This window comes from Melanerpes formicivorus, unplaced genomic scaffold (assembly GCF_026170545.1).
Source record: "Melanerpes formicivorus ecotype bairdi unplaced genomic scaffold, bMelFor1.0.p_v2 SCAF_56, whole genome shotgun sequence".
In the NCBI taxonomy this organism is placed as follows: domain Eukaryota; kingdom Metazoa; phylum Chordata; class Aves; order Piciformes; family Picidae; genus Melanerpes; species Melanerpes formicivorus.
The window spans coordinates 3,010,678-3,028,840 of record NW_027142408.1 but is presented as its reverse complement, the minus strand read 5'-3'; the positions used below and the strand labels follow the sequence as shown (position 1 = coordinate 3,028,840).

Here is an 18,163-nt window from a genome sequence, read left to right as displayed (position 1 = left end):
AGCTGAAGGACCAAAAGCCCTGAAGAGCAAGTATGTGCTTTACTGGGCTCCAATGGATTCAGAACTCTGGCGTTATCTGGCTCTCAGACTAATTGCTGATTTGGCCTAAACAGAAGCATCAGGATGCATGCAACGTTTTCTCTGCATTTGGTTTCAAATACACCAGGCCTGCAAACTCAGAGGACAATTTATGACAATACAGAGCTGAGTAATAAAACTCACATTGTTATCAATGCAAATGACAGTCCACGTCACACAAAACAGAACCCTGACACTGCTTTAAGAGTTGGCTGATCAACAGCAAGTTACTGGAGGAGTTTTATACATTACTATAGCCAATCTCATGCCACTGCCATTTATTCATGGCTTCTATTATAAAAAAAGTAATTGAAAGCTCTGAAACAATCAGAAAAAGCAACTCCAGGCTGGAATCCATCCTAGCAGTGCTAAGCCAAAGTGCAAGTTATTTTTCCCCACAGGAAGTACTGGATTAGCCAATTTAAGGAGTGCTGAATGGTTCTAATAGAAGTAGTAGAAGTATTCTGATTTCAAAGAAGCTCTCTCTCAGGCTGCAAATAAAGAACTTTTCAGCTCATTTTTGAGTTTATAAGGTTCAACTGAAATGCAAAACAAACAGGAAATTAAAAATCACTGTGCACGTTCTTCTATTTTAGTTAGCATTAGGCTTTTCTTTTCAAGCCAAAAGCAGCCTAAGCTTATAACCAAATGTCAACTCCAGATCAAAATATTTTGACTTTTGACAGTTTATTATTAAACAGAGGTAGATAGATAAGAGAGTAAAATGACATATTGAGACAGATACAGACAAGGAGACGAGAGCTATGCTGACTGCAGATGACATTTTACAATCTCTTTGTGCTTACATAAAAGAGAGAGAAGATTTTCCTACCCCACAATTGAAACTTACTGGACTCCAGCTGTGCATGTGTGCTGTCAGGAATTCTGGGAATGTCCCTGAAATCAGGAAAATTAAGACAGGCTGATCCTTTATCTGACAAGCATATTCAAATGTCAGTTACACTGCAGTACATCTCCAGCCACCATGGAATGTCTCAGCAAAGGTGCATGATCTCCTGGCTGTCTTCAGCCACAGGAGAGATTTCTCTTTTTATGCAGTATGAATGACTTCCCTGGCAAATGAAAGCCTACAGAACAAGTGGTTTGGTGGAGGCAGGAGAGAGGCTGTACAGTCACAAGTAAAATAACTCAGTAAATAAAACAAAATGAAGCAACCAAGCAAGAGAGTTGATGGTGAAGCAAATTGAAACCATTTGAGAGGGCAGCAGTTGGTCTAACTGAAATAATGACCACTTCTGGCATCTGGTGAATCTGGACTTTTAATGATTTTTAATGCATTAAAACTTTATCCCCTGGGGCAGAACACAGACTTATGGCACTATGCTTCCTTGGGCAGGGCAGGCATGAGATAGTAGTTTCTTTGCAGAACAACCTTTTTAGCTCTGATCTAGCTCAGCTCTTCAGAGTATGTGGCAAGCAGTTAGTGCTGCAAAAAGGCATCTCTAAAGTCTCCATCACTACAGAAAGAAATCACAGATGATCTGCTCTAGTGGCAAGTGGAGTACATGGTAACATAACAGAAGACATGATGATAGGGAAGGTAAACAACAGATAGTAAATGCAAAAGTGCAAGAAAAGAATACAGGAGGTTTTGCACAAGGAACAGAATGCAGAAAGAGGGAAAAAAATGGAAGTGGAGTATTTTCAAGACAGGAGCAGTTCCTCAAAACTTCTGCTATAAACTTTCTTTGAAACTGTGAAAGATCTTTTCCAACCTGGTTAATTCTACTCTACTCTATTCTATTCTATTCTATTCTCACACCTTCATGAAATAACTTAAAGCCTCCCCTTCTGAGCCAATATTCTTCCAGTAACATAGTCAGTCCCCTAGAATTATTTTATAACTACAAGTCCCATGCTATGAAAAGGTTGTTTAAGAGAGGCCTTTACTGCAAAGGGGCTGCAATTTGCTATGTATGTAGGAGATGACCTCTCATCACCCTGGCAAGACAAAGCAGGTTTTGTCATCATCAAGTTTGCTTAAAATTGTCAAACTAAATTAAGTTCCTGCACATAAAGTTCCTGATGTGTCAAAGCCATTAAGTTCCTCTTATAGCTGAAATGATCACAAATTACCCTCACTGAAATTCCACCCTCAGATTATATGGTTCTAGACTTTTTTAGTACTTCTTTACTTATTATGTTACCTGTGCTTTCTTGCATAAAAGTAAGACAACTGTCTGCATCTTATACCAAAAAATAAAAGGGGATAAACACAGTTATTAGTTTTTAATTATAGAATCACAGTACAGTCCAGATTGGAAGGAATGTTGAAAGAGCATCTGGTCTAACCTTATGTGGAAAAGAGAACCTAGATGAGATCACCTAGCACCCTGCCCAACTGCATCACATACACCACCCTAAGTTCCACAAGGGAAAAGAGAAAACTCTTAACAACTGAAAGCATCTTCAAATCCAGTGATAAGCATCCCCCTCTTCACAATGCTGCTGTGAGGAGCTGTGGAGCTTTCAATGGAGAGGTAAAAAAGTCATGGCTGTGACTGCAGGCTGTAGGAGCTTGGAAGAAAAAGAACAGATGAAGAAGGGGAAGCGTTCACAGCCTCATATAATAAAGCAGCTACTGATATCTAAACTGAATTTTCTCTTGCACAATGAGATAGGTGTCAAACTTAAGAAAACTTGGCAGTGTAAAGCACCAAAGAAAACTTCCCACCCAATGCTGGCTGTTCATTCAGACATGTACTTTACAGGATAGCAAGCAATCATTTAATGAATTTCATGTGAATTCAAGACTTTCCAAAACATATGGATTATGTCCTGAGCATGTTGTATTTGGTGCAAAAGTCTGCATTCATCACCTCACAGGCCAAATCTGAATATATAATTGTCTTCTAATGTGATATAGATATGGAAATGGAGAAAGAGAAGTCAAGAATCAAGAGCTGCAGCAATAAAGAGTATAACCACAGTTTCAAAGCTAATATAGCAACTAGAAAAACACAGAAGGGAAACTGGTTTTGACCATATTATCACAGAACAACTGCGATCCTCTTGGAAACTACAAAATCTGATACCAGCTCTTTTTGCTTACTGGGGTGATCAATCATTCTAGCTACACTCCTGGTGTACAGAATTTTGCCTGCTGCTTTACTGTTTATAATGTCTGGGAATCTTTTTGATATGCTCTGCCCTCAAAGTGAAATTTTGCAACCTTTCTGTCATATTTGATACCAAAAAAACCCCAAACCAAACCCAACCAAAATTACTTACCCTATTGGTCTTGAAACCACAAGCTCCACTTGTGGCTCAGGCTTAGATTCTAAAATGATGTTATACACCTCCTCAAAGGTGGCTCCTTGTAGTATTCTCCCATTCCATTCTAAAACTTCATCACCTGTAATTTCAGTAAAAACAGCCTGCTCAGGAAGTCTGCTGTGGATCTTTTTTACAATGACTTCTAATGTCAGTTTATAGAATGATGAAATGTGTATTGCAGAACAACTTTGGAGTCCTCCAATCCAGAAATGTCCTGAACATTAAAGGTTTTCTTCATCTCAATTTCCAATATGCAAAGTTCAGTAAAACAGTAAGAACATCAGTAGGACCTCTGTTAAATTAGATATAGCTCCTATTTGTCTTTCCAGCTGCAGACTACAGAAATCCCAACATGCTCTTTAGAAAATGCAGATCCTTAGAGCAGCATTACCTCATCAACCTGCCATTCTGAAGATCCATTTTCCTCCACTAGTTTAGTATCTAAGGTTCAGAGAGTTCTTATGGTAATAGTGAATATTTCTTGTACAGTCTCCCATCCAGGAATCCCTGGTTTGTATGTTGGGATAGAAGCAGTCTCTTAGCTGAGCTGCTTCCCTTCCCCAGCTGCAATAGCTTGCTTTGCTCTAAAGAGCATGACTGGGCAGGATATCAGTGGAATATTATTTTGAGATTAAAAACCCATGATTAAAATATTCAAATATGATTTTGAGCAACATGAGAATTTATCTATTTCACAACAGCAGTAATCACAGGATGGGAGGATGATAGGGGTTGGAAGGGATCTCTGGAGATCCCCTGGCAGAACAGGACCATAGAATCAGCACAGGTCACACAGGAACACATCCAGACAGGGCTGGAAAGTCTCCAGAGAAGGAGACTCCACAATCTCCATATGCAGCCTGCTCCAGTGCTCTGTGACCCTTACAGTGAAGAAATTCTTCCTGATGTTGAGGTGGAACCTCCTGTGCTGCAGTTTCCATTCACTGCCCCTTGTCCTGTCACAGGGTGCAAGTGAGCAGGGGCTGTCCCTTCCTTTCTGACACCCTCAGACACTTACAGGCATTGATTAGATTCCCTCTCAGTCTTCTCCTCTCTAGACTAAAAGGACTAAAAAGCAATGTCAATAACCTATTAACGAAATGTCAGGTTGAATTCTGCAGTGGCTGCTCACACCTATTTAACATAATTTCACATCTGATTAAACTTGCTTACTTGTTATCACCTTCAGAAACCCAGCTCAGCATTTCAGCTCTGTAGCAGATACATACCTGGTCTAAGATGCCCCACGGTATCGGCCAGGCTTCCTTTTTTAACTTTGGTGATAAATGCGCAGAGCCGACCTGATTCAGTCATCTTTCCTCCTACTACCTGTTTCAAAGAGGAAGTGTTTTCATAGAATGAAAATTAGTTTCAATTACTTATATATTTATATATATAGAATAGCATAGGGTAGAACTAACCAGGTTGGAAGAGACCTTTGAGATCATCGAGTCCAACCTATCATCCAACACTATCTAATCAACTAAACCCTGGCACCAAGCACCCCATTCACACTCTTCCTAAACACCTCCAGCGATGGTGACTCCACCACCTCCCTGGGCAGCCCATTCCACACCCACACAAACCCACGACTTTTTTATAGATTACATAACATTGTGCTTTGGGTATTTAAAATGTAGCAAATCAAACAGTTGGGGGTGGGGGGCTTCAGAATAGCCAGAAAGAGGCTCTTCAATGGGCAGGCTTTGCTCTGGATCAAAATGTCACTAGCTTCCATACATCCTCCCTTCTTTTGGAGAAGAGAAATTATACCATGGCACAGTGCTTAACACTGAAGAAAACAGACAGGTCTTGGCTTGCCCACCAGCGATGCAATTGGTACCTTGCAGAGCAGGCATTCTCAGGAAGCTTGTGAAAACATGCCTAGTCGTTCAGATAAAGACCATTTTTGAAGCCTGTCAGGGACACTGTAAAACTCCTTTGGTTAACTAAATGCAAGAGGTCACCTGGTACTTTGGAGAATAAGGAGGCTTTGTAGAGATCACCTACACTGGATCACAGGAGAATGCTTTCATCATAAAGTTAGGTGGCTTAACTGAGAGAGTTGTCAGTGCAAAATCAGTCATTACTAACCTTCAACCCAAGCATTGCTCCCGAGTCTCTAGGCACACTTCCATCTTTGAGTCGCTTGTTTAACAATATCCGGCCGATGAGGCGGTCTCCGTCTTTGGAGGGTTGCCAAGTCACCGGATGCTATCAGATGGTGGTAAAGGAAAGCACAGTGAATAGGATTTCAAAGAGAAATATTGCAGTAATACTTTTCATTTCCTGAGATATATATATATATATATATAAATGTCATGAAAGTGTTATGATTACACTAGTATTTAATATAATAACATTATCTGTTTCACTAAATCCAATTTGTAAATGTCTAGAATGGCCTTGGTGTGCTGAAGGAACACCCACAGCCAGCCATACACAGTTAGCCATGCACAGTGACAAAGACAGCTGCAGAGCTCTGGTATAAGAGCAATACTTCAAAAGAAATCTAAGTCAAACCAGAAATTTCATGCAAGTTACTACTTCTTTTCCCACTCTTCCAAACATGTCTGATTTCTCTGTGACTGACAAACTTTTTCACTGCTTTACCTTCACTCAGTATTAGGATATTAAAAATCATAGATTACATTAAAAGGAATAGTCATTACTCCAAATAGATTGCTTCTTGCTGGAACAGGTGGCCCAGGCAGGTGGTGGAGGCCCCATCCCTGGAGATATTCAAGGTGAGGCTCAACAGGGCTCTGGGCAGCCTGATCTAGTTGAAGATGCTGCTGCTGACTGCAGAGGGGATTGGACTGGACGACCTTTGAAGGTCCCTGCCAACCCAGCCCAGTCTGTGATTCTCCATACAAAGTATAATTAGAGAACTTTACTATTCCATCACTATCCATGGGCACAGTTGTATTGGTACCCTGGCATAATTAATAAAATCTTAACATTTAGTGTAATCATAGCACTTTCTCCACAGAAAAACCACCACTTCATGCTGTGTTTCATGCAAAATTAGCAGGCACAGGCAAATCTGCTCCCATTACAACTAATGACTCTAAAAAGATTTATCATAATCTCCACCAAACAGAAAGCAAAAATCAAAACTACCAAAGCAGATGGCAAAGCCTTTAATTCTGCACAATGCTGCACAGGAATGGCATGGCAACAAAACAAAAGAACAACCATGACAGTGAAAGGGAAAAAAGAAAAACAACTTTTCTGTGCAGAGAGACCCAATTTGCTCCCTTTTTGGGTTTTTGTCTTTTTCTTTTTTTTTTTTCTTTCCACCTGAGGTTTAAACTATTAATTTAATTTCAGCCCCAGGAGTTTGAATGTAGTAAATCAATTAAGCCAATCAGTAGAATCCTTACTGTTAATTACTTCACACTTGAAGGTAATGCCACGATATGCTATTATGCAACCATAAGAACGACGTTTCCTTCATGCCTCTCCAGTCTTTTCTTAGGCTGCCAAAGAGTGAAGGCTGCAAGCATGCGGAGACTTTTCATTTGTTTTTCTTTTCTGCACCTTAGGAAATGCTACAGTGTCTCTAGAAACACCCTCTCTTTTACTTTATGCACTATTTTAATGAGTGACAGAGAGCAAACAAAGACCGAATGAGCAGGTTAAAATGCAGGCTCCGTAATTTCAGTACCTTCTCGCTATGGCTATGGTCCTCGTTTAGAGTTGTGCTACTACAGGTATCTACCCCAGAGTCTTTTATCTGAGGCTCAGACCATTCCAAGTCCTCTTCCAAAGAGTGGCCACCAAAGCACACCATTTTCTTTTGCCTCTCGGATAAGGTGTTAGAATCCGACAGAACTGCCTGCTCACTAGTTTTCCTTTTTCCCCTTTGACTGTCCCCTAAAGGCGTGGGATAAAAAAGGGATACAAAAAAAGAAAACATGCAAAGGTGTAAATAAAACAAAGGGAACGTGAAATGATAAAAGAAACTGAATGGTAAGGCTCCACATGTCTCACCAAAGACATTGGGGATGCCTCACTGCTATGCCAAGACGTATGGTCCAACCAGTTGTAATCCATGTCTCCTGCGAGAATCAGACAGACAAAGTAGTGCAGTAAAGGAAAGGTGAAAGAAAGGACAGACAAAGATACAGCAAAATTGTAAAGACTTCTGATCATCCTGTTGGATTCATAACCTCTGCTAGCAGGACTTACAAAGTGCTTCCAAGAAAAGCTTAAGGCTCCCATATCAGAGTTCGTGGAATATGAAATACAGTGAGGAAGGAGATCCATCTGTGGGTTTGTATGTGTGCATAGAATTGTGTACACTGTAAAGCATGACTTCTTCAGAGTTGGTTTTTTTACTGCTCCTAGGAAATTACTTACAGTAAATTAAATCCAAAGGCAAAATTTATTGTACTCCTAACAAACTGTTCAGCAAGGAAAGCGTTTGAATATGGGAAGAGGAATGTATTCCATTGCTTCTCTAACACAAACAAGTATTTAATCACGTCAATAAGACACTTCAAACAACGGTACTCTGTATTCAGCTGTGAAATAGGTAATGTTTGGTGGAAGGTTAAGTGATCTGTGAAATATGATGAACCAATAAGAAAAACAAGTACAGAAGCTATTTTGGGAATTAAAAGTGTATTAGCTTTGCTTGGAATTCCCAGAGAAATGTCTACTGGCTAAACACCAGGATGAATCCTGGTAAGTACAGGCACCCCATAACTGGCAATAAATATGTGTGGTTTTGACAAAGCATATCTACTGGGGTTTTTTATATATCTATATTGGAATCAGAATTTAACCTTTATGACAGACACATGATAGGGGAAAAGGTTTGGAAAAGAGGTGTAAAGAAAAGGTCTAAACTAAAGCTGCTTTCCATAGAACTATTATGTAGGTACTTTAAATTGTTAGTTATGGTCACATATTTTACATTAGCACATTTCTCTCTCTCTTTTTTCCCCCCTCCCCATTGTTACTATATGCTCTGTGAAAAATGCTTTGTTACCACATGCTACGTATTTTTATATAGAATAAAATAGAATAAACCAGGTTGGAAGAGACCTTCAAGATCATCACGTCCAACCTATCACCCAACACCACCCAATCAACTAATCCATGTAACCAAGCACCCTGTCAAGTCTCCTCCTGAACACCTCCAGTGACGGCGACTCCACCACCTCCCTGGGCAGTCCATTCCAATGGGCAATCACTCTCTCTGTGTAAAACTTCCTCCTGACCTCCAGCCTGAACTTCCCCTGGCACAGCCTGAGACTGTGTCCTCTTGCTCTGGTGCTGGCTGCCTGGGAGAAGAGACCAACTTCTGCCTGTTTACAACCTCCCTTCAGGTAGTTGTAGAGAGCAATAAGGTCACCCCTGAGTCTCCTCCTCTCCAGGCTAAGCAGCCCCAGCTCCCTCAGCCTCTCCTCACAGGGCTGTGTTCCAAGCCCCTCACTAACTTCGTTGCTCTTCTCTGGACTCATTCTTTTCTTTTCAAACAGACACTTTGAACTCAGTCCCCTACACTTTGCACTCAGTCCCCTACACTTTGCAGAAACATAGCAGAATATTGACTTCTGATTTCCAAAAGGCAGTGGTAAAGACCTCAAAAAATTATTTTGAAGCTTTAATTAATTCTTATTTTCTATGTAATAAACAAGCCTGCTGAAAATGTGTTAGCTGTGCCTCGTGATTCTTGCAAGGAAAGGAACTTATTAAAATGGGAAATTCTGCCCAAAACTGCTTTCTCGTGACCTTTACCATCCTGACTCTATCACAGATAAAAGCATGGCTGTCCTGTGAAAGGGAAAGGAAATCTTCTGCAAGCTAATAGCATTTTGGAAAAGGTACTTCTGCCGTGGGATTTCCAGAGCTGTCTGTCCTCTGCCTCCAAAGACGTTGGGGAAGTGAGTGAAATCATCAGTGAGCTCTTGAGATTCAGAGGTAGCACAGAATCACAAAATGTTAGAGGTTGGAAGGGACCTCGAGAGATGGAGTCCAATCCCCCTGCCAAAGCAGGATCACCCAGGGTAGTCCACACAGGAAAGCAAACAGCACGTTTTGAAAGTCTCCAGGGAGACTCCACAACCTCCCTGGGCAGACTGCTCCAGGACTCCATCACCGTAACAAAGTCCCTCCTCATGTTGAGATATCCAGAAGATAGCCTGAGTTCCAGTCCACATATTGCCTGTTTTACCAATTCTTGTTTAAATATACCTTTTAAAATGGATCTTAAGTGAGGCAAAGTCCTCTCAATACACTGAAGGCAACTTCTCAGCTTTAGTTGCACACAATTAAAGGCATATGAGCCCACACTGGCTTTTCCCAGCAGTTAGTTTCTGTGTCCTCAAAAACACTGCTGCACCCAAAAGCAAAGCCTGACTTTAAAAGCTGTAGTTTGTTTCCCTATAATTTGGTATCTAATTCTAGGAACTATGAAATACAAACATATGGAGCTATATGTTTTAAAAGAAGGGGGGGTCACAGGAATTAGAAATTACAAAGCCCTTGCATATGATCTGTATTTTGCCTTTAACACTGCATTGTCATCTAAATGACAGGTCTAAATAGCACAAAAGTAAATCAAATGCAATTAGATTGTTATTAAAATGCTTCCACTCATTAAACTACACCCAGGATGACTGTCTGGAAGCCCTGTAGTACCCTGCATGTCTGTGAGACCTGTATGTCTTAGCACATCTGCACTTTCTTGAGGCACAGTGAAGGACTCAATGATAACACCACTGGACATCAATTTTTCAGCCCAAGTTGTGTAAATATTAAAACCTTGACTGACTAAATGGTTGTGAAATCTTGCAAAAGTAAAAGTACAACATGGAAGAGACACAGATCTACGCTTCCCAGTGGGAAAATCTTTCCATAATACAGACACTGTAGTTTTAATTCTGACTACCAGTTGCTGATCTCTGAGATACTTCCCTTCCACGACAGCAGATGCTTTGTTATTGAAAACGTGTACATTTGGTGCATGCAGCAGAAATTACCCAGGAAAAAATGTCACCTCATTGACAAATTGTAATATCAAAGTCATCTTTCACAGGAAAAAGAACTAATATATTACTAAGCAAGATATAATCTTAGCATTCAGATGTCTCATGAGTTTAGGAGTGTAGCTAGATACAAAAAAGGACATATGAGAGGTTAGGCAGGATGTTGAGTATGTGGAAAGCTTGCATGGACAAATCAGGCTGGGAATAAAATGACATTAGTGAGCTAGCCTTTCTGCATAAATGGTGTAAAGCTGAAGCCTTTGTAAGCTTACTGATATTTTTGCTCATTTTCTTTAGCCAAAACCAAACAGGCAGAGGAAAACATTCTTCTTCTGCACCCAGAAAGCTGCAGCAAGTGAAATGCCCATAGCAAGGAGAATCTTGAATCCCTGTAGTGAGGACAGCACACGCCCTATCACTCCATCCTCCTCTGAAATGCAACACTCCCAGCAAAGCCCTATGCCAGAAAGGCTCTGGAGAGAAGTGGAAAGTAAACAGCTATTGAACAACTTTAATTCAAGCAGGTTTCCTTCTGCATTTGCATCTAGACTGCCACACAGTGAATGACTCTAAAGAGGAGCTACACAGCCAGAGTTGCCTGAAGGTGATTATATGAGTGCTTAAACAATTGCTTTGTCAGCTCTGGACACCTCAGGGACACGCTAGCCTTTGCTGCAGCAACAAATGCAAAGCTGCCTGGCACACATGAAACACAGAGATATTTTTCAGTGTCACTAATGCAGTTTGAGCACTGATGACAAAAAGAAGTTTCCTCCTGCAGGTTTCAGGCAGGCTTTGAAACTTCCTACTGTGCATTTCAAGATTTCTTGGTTAGGAATTATTGCTCCTCTGACTTTGCTAGCGTTCAACATGGAACAGCCTAGGAAATGTCTGAAGGATCTGGTCCTACCAAAACAAAAGAGAGAAGCTGTTCAGTTTGTATGGTAAACTGTCAACTTCCTGTAGAAAGCTACTGAATATTCAAACCAGTGGGCTAGAGCAATAAAAAAAGTACATAAATGAAAGAAAAAGAGAAAAGCAAATACCATCACATCTTAGTGAGGTCCACACTCACCAGATCCCCACTGGAAGAGATGCTTCCTTCCAGTCACAGCAGGGTGCACATGCTAGAGGACCTCATACACTTTCATCCTTGCTTTTCATATGACACATGGTGTAAGGCTCTCTATGTCTCACCATGGCCTCGTGTGACCCAGTACACAAACTCACACTCTGGACTGCCTAGAAAATGTGCCAGTACTGTTAAGAAGTCATGGGAAACAGTCACACATTTCATACTGGGGACCTAGTCCATCATTGCCAGTTGATACCTTATTAAAATTGAAATTTCTCTGATTTGCACACTTTTGTCATTTGTTCCCTGCTAATCTGTTTCTAATAAGATTAGGGAAAACTGGAGCTAATTAAGCAAATCTCTCTTCTGTGATGGCTTTCATTTTGTCATAGGAAGAAGTCAAAAGTGTAGCTTGGAGTAGACCCTACTTCTGGCATTTTCATTTTTCCAATACTTCCTTCTCTTTTCTCTGTAGGAAGTTTTGAGCTTATGCCTGGACAAGGAAATCCCTTCAGCAGAATACAAAGGAAAACATGTTTTGAAAAGCTTAGATAAGAAAGCATTTCTGGATCGTGCCCCCTAGTAAGTAATCAAAAGCAATTTACTACTTTATTATTATTATAGATAGTCTACACTTTCAGTCCCTTCTTACAAGAAATGTCTTTTTTCTCTTCTGTTCCCTGTTCACATCTGCAAAGCCAAAACATATGCTAACTGGCTGGTCACACACATTTTCCTTGCTTATCTCTCATAGCCATGCATCCTTCCACCCCAGGGTTCCAACTGACAACTTCATTGCAAGTTCTTCACTGTCTCAGGCTTGAAATCAGTATGAGGAATACAAGCTTGCATACACCTATATGAAAGACCCTTTCAAAGAGGAAACAAGCACCAGTAAGTAATGCAGGGGAAAATAAATCCTACTACTACCATTAAAGAATCTCCTATCTGGCCCTTCGTGTCAGCAGCCCAGTCTGATGACATTCCCATCAACTAAAAGCAACCTAGTTAGGTGCCTCAAAGAAGTCTTCACAGGCTAGTTACTGAAAGGTAAAAAGTCCTTGGCTATAATGCACATAGGAAGCAATGTGTCTGAAAGTTGAGGAAAACAAAAATGTTTCTCAAGTCACTGGGTCAGAAAAGTGAGTGCCAGTGGGAAAAGCTAACGAGGCACAGCTCTGCCGTACAAGCACAGAAGATCCAAGGGCCCTGCGACCGATTGAAGCTGCTGCACTGCACGTGCACAACAGATTCCTTCCTCAGACTTTGGAAGCAGCCTAGGCAAATCTGACTGGCTTTGCTGCCAACAACAAGGTGACAGTAAAATCTGACAAGCCGTTTGGAAATGATCCTTAGAGTGCCCTGGAAGAAACCTCAGTTCTTAATAGGAGCACTAGGAAAATTTGTGAGAAATAGCTGCAGTGCTTAAGAGAGAGGTTTGAGCCTTCTGTGCTTCTGAGACTTGTTTCAATGAGATGTTTGTTTTCATTACCATTCTATTTACACTCACTGAAGGAGGCTTAGTTACACTGAAGAAGTAGCTTCAGGAAAACTATTTAGCATTAGTAAATAGACTTCCTGATGCAGTTCCCCACGCAGCTTTCCACGGATGCACACTCTTTTTACATCCTAAACTTGAGACTTTGGCAGTAGGATGGTCAAGATAGCTCCAACAAGCTGCCTGGCAGCTGAAGTCATAGGGCTATATAGGATTTACTAAAGATGCCCTGGATCCTAAACATGAACCTGCTTCTTTCTGGACGTTTTGGGCAGACATTAAGGGCTCTCTACATTTGAGAGGCAGTGTTTAACCAGGTGCATTTTAGTTTCCTCTAGAAATGGGGATCTGCTGACACTCTATGCCAATGTCTGCAACTAAGGTATTCAGGGCTCTAGAACAGCTGAAGCCAATGCAAATAACACAAATAGATGTAAGTAAATAAATGTGGTGTTGGATGATAGGTTGGACACAATGATCTTGAGGGTCTCTTCCAACCTGGTCTATTCTATTCTATTCTAAGTATTTCTCAAGGTGCATCTATATGCATAGATCCTTCTAATACTTATTAGTAAGAGGAAAAAAAATGCAGAAAATCTAACCTCTTATATTGTGTATTTATTTACTTTCAAGCTGTAGTGCTTTGATGTCAACACTAATTATTACAGAAAATAGCCCTAAGCTACTTTGAATCAGCACATCTTAATTACTAAGTAAGCCTCAAGTTTACAAAGTGAAGACAACAGGAGACCATGAAAGACAGCAAGGGAATGGATTTTTGTGAGATGTGACATCAAATTCCCAAACAAGAACATAAACTTAACAAGTGAGTTGCACTCATGACAGTGCTGCAATAATTTCATCAGAAGAACAATAAACCATAAGTCAAGCTGAAATAAAGAACATGTCAGGAAGGAAAGAAAAATCTTTGCTAAGTTTTAAAGAAACAAATATTTCTATTCATAATAGCATCCTATGCTCTTAATCCCCAAAGCCACTGTCATGGGTTGAGTTGAATCCGATGGTGATATTCAATATCATGCTGATGCCATGCCAGCTTCAAAATTCAAGTGCTGGCTGGAGCAAAGCAGTTAGAAAGCATCATCCCATTAAATTCTCTTCATCTCAACCCAGAGTTGGGGGGGGTGGTGGTGTTGCATTACTTTCCCTCCCATCTGTGTGGGAGGGAAGAGAGGTTTGAAAGAGCAGGTTGTGTTAACCCAGGACAGCCACATAGAGCCTAATGAAAGGAGATACTGCTGGCACAGAGATGTCTCCTATCATAACCAAATTGCTACCGAGAATCAATTTCCAGCACCAGCCCAACAGCCACTCACATGAGTGAGGATCAGTCAGTTCTTCATGGGTCACATCTCCTTCCTTTTTCTCCACTCCTTCCACTCAGAATCACTGACATTTGGCTACCAGAACAGTGATACTGAGAAATACTCATCTTGGATCATACACACTGTGCTACCAGAAGAGTGATACTGAGAAAAACTCATCTTGGCTCCCTGACATTTTGCTACCACAACAGTGATATTGAGAAATACTCATCTTGTGATTTTCAGAATGAGCTAATCAATACATAAATAATGTATCTGTGTCTCTAATAGAGTAATACAACAAAAGTAATCACATACCATTGAAAAATACATAGAATAGTAGCAACAGACTTGCTGATCGTCTAAGCAACATCTTTCTGTCTACACAAGTAGGATTTTTAACTAATTCAACCTGTTTCCTTCTCAAAACTGCTTTCTAAACTGCAGCAGACACAACACAGGCTCACTTCACTATTAAAATGATTTGATTTAAGAAACAAGAGCTTAATCACAGCAGTAAATCCAAAGCATGTCTGGCAGCACACATGCCACACAGCGCAGCTGCTGATTCAGTAAGCTGGAGTGGCAGCAGCAAAATAATAATCAGTGTGAGAGGGATTTGCATCACCTTGACACTGCAATAAAAGCCTCTGTAAACTAGTAATTAGATCATTAATTATTGATCTCCCCTATGCAAGTCACAATGAAGAGAGCAATTCGGTAAACATAAAAACAGCCTTTGGTTTGAGTTTGGTTACATCTTATTCTCTGTCAAATTCCTTCTTGGAAGGAAATTAATTACCTCCTTTAAAAGGAGCAGAAAAGCTGAAAATGAAACTCCAGTGGATTCCAGAAGTAGCTACCATAATGAGCTGTCTAATTTAGTTTCATGTCTTCCATGCACAGGCTTGACAGCATGATACTATATAATCAAATTAGTTTAGAGCAAGGATCTGTTATACCTGGTTTACAGCTTAAAGAACAGATGTGCAAAAATAAAATGCCAGTGCTCAGGATTGTTTTGTAGGGCACCTTAGCACCAGCAACCTTCTTTTGTGCCTGTGTATGTTGATGTGTAGATATGTGCGTGCTGGAAAGCTCACAACCGCGTCAAGGTGAAGGTTAGGTTGCAAAATTAAATACTCAGAAAGTAGGAATCATAACCAGATTCAGTTTGCCATGGAGCATTCATTCACCCCCTGTGCAAATGTATTAAGGAATAATGGCTAATGCCATCCTGGGGTGTATTAGAAGGGCTGTGGTTAGTATGTCAAGAGAGGTTCTCCTGCTCTTCTACTCTGGTGAGGCTGCATCTCAACTACTGAGCCCAGTACTGGGCCCCTCAGTTTAAGAAGGACCTCAGGGATCTGCTTGAGAGAGTCCAGCACAGAGCCACAAAAGTGATTAAGGGAGTGGAACATCTTCCTTACGAGGAGAGCCTAAGGGAGCTGAGGGCTCTGTAGCTTGGAGAGGAGGAGCCTGAGAGGTGACCTCATTCATGTTGATAAAGATGTGCAGGGCGAGTGCCCAGAGGCTGGAGCCAGGCTCTGCTGGGTGATGCCCAATGCCAACACCAGGGGCAGTGGTGGAAGTCGAGGCATAGGAAGGCTCCATGGAAACATGAGGAAAAATTTTGTCACTGAGGGTGACAGAACACTGGAACAGGCTGCCCAGGGGGGTTGTGGAGTCTCCCTCTCTGGAGATATTCAAAACTTGTCTGGATGCATTCCTGTCTGATCTGCCCTAGGTGATCCTGCTTCACACAGGGAGTTGGACTGGATGATCTTTCGAGGCCCTTCCAGCCCCTAACATTCTGTGATTCTGTGATAATATGATGGCAAACTTCCCCCATCTCCCAGGACCACAATAATCTTCTGTGCACAGAGCAAAGAGTATGGATTAAATAAGTAACTAATCAATATCTTTGTATCTTCAGTTAATGATCCCTTTCATTATTTACTGAACACAATCTAAATGCAGATCTAAACACAAAATTATCTGTCTCTGGAGAGTATTTCTCTGCTGCTCCCAGAGTGTTAGTTCTGCAGGAGCTGGGGTTTTTTTCTTTATGGCCTGTCTGTGTAACAAAATTGAGTGCTGCAATTACCCTCTTTCAAAATGAGTTTCTGACATACAGACATAGAAGTGAAAGCTGTGACATGTCCCAAACTTGAGCAATATAGGACTTGGGTTTTAATTCAGTAATTCCTAGGATTGTAGTTCTGCCCTTTCCTAGCTCTGTTACACTTAACAAATGACAAGAATTTAGTAATCATCTACTTACCAAACAAGCATTAACATTTGTTATATGATTGAATTCCTCTTCCCAACATCCATCCAGGACTGCCCATGTCTATGGATACAAACTTGATGGAAACATTCTTTGAATAGACAAGTGTTCCAAGACAGTAAAATGTTTGGGAGATAAAAGGGTAAGATTGGTTAAGTCTCTGCTGTGAGGACAGACTGAGGGAGTTGGGGCTGCTCAGTCTGAAGAAGAGAAGGCTCCCAGGAGACCTAATTGTGGCCTTCCAGTATCTGAAGAAAGCTGGGGAGGGACTTTGTAGGGTGTCAGGGAGTGATAGGACTAGGAGGAATGGAGCAAAACTAGAAATGGGTAGATTCAGATTGGATGTCAGGAAGAAGTTCTTCCCCATGAGGGTGGTGAGAGACTGGCACAGGTTGCCCAGGGAGGTGGTGGAAGCCTCATCCCAGGAGTATTCTGCAGCCAGGCTGGATGTGGCTGTGAGCAACCTGGTCTAGTGCGAGGTGTCCCTGCCCTTGGCAGGGGGGGTTGAAATTGGATGATCCTTGAGGTCCCTTCCAACCCAACAATTCTATGATTCTAAATCATAAAGAGGGAGAAAAAGGTGGATCCATTCACAGTTTGTGTTTCAATAACAAAAAGCAGATTGTGTAATTGCCATTTTCAGTGTCTTCACGACTTCAGAAGAGTGCAGAACAACCAGAGAAGGTTCCACAAAAGAATAGCTGGTGGATGGTAGATCTGTAATTATTCCATTTAGCTGTATACATAAATAAGCACATTGCTGTGGGACCTTTCCACAGACAACAAGAACTAGTTCCATAATTATAGCCTTCGTGGTAGCTGAAGCTGTAATAAAAGTTACATAAGGGATTTAATTTCAGCCTCCTGATTTTATATGATCACAATTATCTAAAAATATATCTCCTGAGGCTAAATATTTCCAGAATGAGTTTAAGCAAAAGGTCATTACTTTTTCACAACTTTTTTAAAGGAAAACTTCCTCTACTTGCTCATCTTTCAATTTCTGGAAGGTTGAGGTGAGAGGAGGAAAAAAGTCTTAGTATTTAATGCCTGCAAGAACAGCTGGGAATTTCATTCCATAAATTGGACCAGGTCCTATATTAGGGAGGCTCTGACTGCACAAAGCAGTCCTTCAGCCAGTGTGATTTGTGTAGCTGACACAAAAAGGCCTTTTCAGAAGCAAAGAGTGTGGATGAGCCTGGACCATGGCTCTCTTCTCCAGGTGGAACAACTGTATTCACAAAATAGAAGCTGCATGTTTCTGATGCAAACACTGAAATGATACTGCTTCAAATGGGGTCACCTTGTGGCTCTCCACATGAGTTTTAGCTTTGGATAAACTGCTGTTATACTAAGCTGCTACTACCTAAGGAAGGCTAGCATCATCTTCCCTTCATTGCCCACCCTCTCCAGTGATCTAATGGCTTCATTCATTAACTGCTTATCCACTTGTGCAGTGAAAAGCTGAAAGCCTTTGATGGGGAAACATAACAAGAACTAGGAAACTTACACAAATATATCTATATATATATATTGAATTTATTTTACCTTTTAAAGCATCCAAAATGTGTTGACATTAAGCTCCAGGGGATTCCTATT

The 18,163-nt window shown here is 41.0% G+C and overlaps 1 protein-coding gene across 49 annotated transcripts in view; it reads right to left on the bottom strand.

Moving 5' to 3' along the window:
- RIMS2 (regulating synaptic membrane exocytosis 2) overlaps positions 1 to 18,163 on the bottom strand; it is a 378,604-nt gene that overhangs the window by 175,979 nt on the left and 184,462 nt on the right. For 35 of the 49 annotated variants that reach the window (XM_068161209.1, XM_068161210.1, XM_068161231.1 and 32 more), the window contains 5 exons: positions 7,046 to 7,254; positions 5,470 to 5,589; positions 4,605 to 4,704; positions 3,331 to 3,454; positions 929 to 975 (listed from right to left, as the gene is read on the bottom strand). In XM_068161209.1, the coding sequence (XP_068017310.1) occupies positions 929 to 975; positions 3,331 to 3,454; positions 4,605 to 4,704; positions 5,470 to 5,589; positions 7,046 to 7,254 (600 nt within the window). Of the gene's footprint in view, positions 1 to 928; positions 976 to 3,330; positions 3,455 to 4,604; positions 4,705 to 5,469; positions 5,590 to 7,045; positions 7,255 to 7,371; positions 7,440 to 18,163 lie in introns of all 49 variants that reach the window. The other 14 variants (XM_068161226.1, XM_068161227.1, XM_068161232.1 and 11 more) reach the window with 1 other exon arrangement.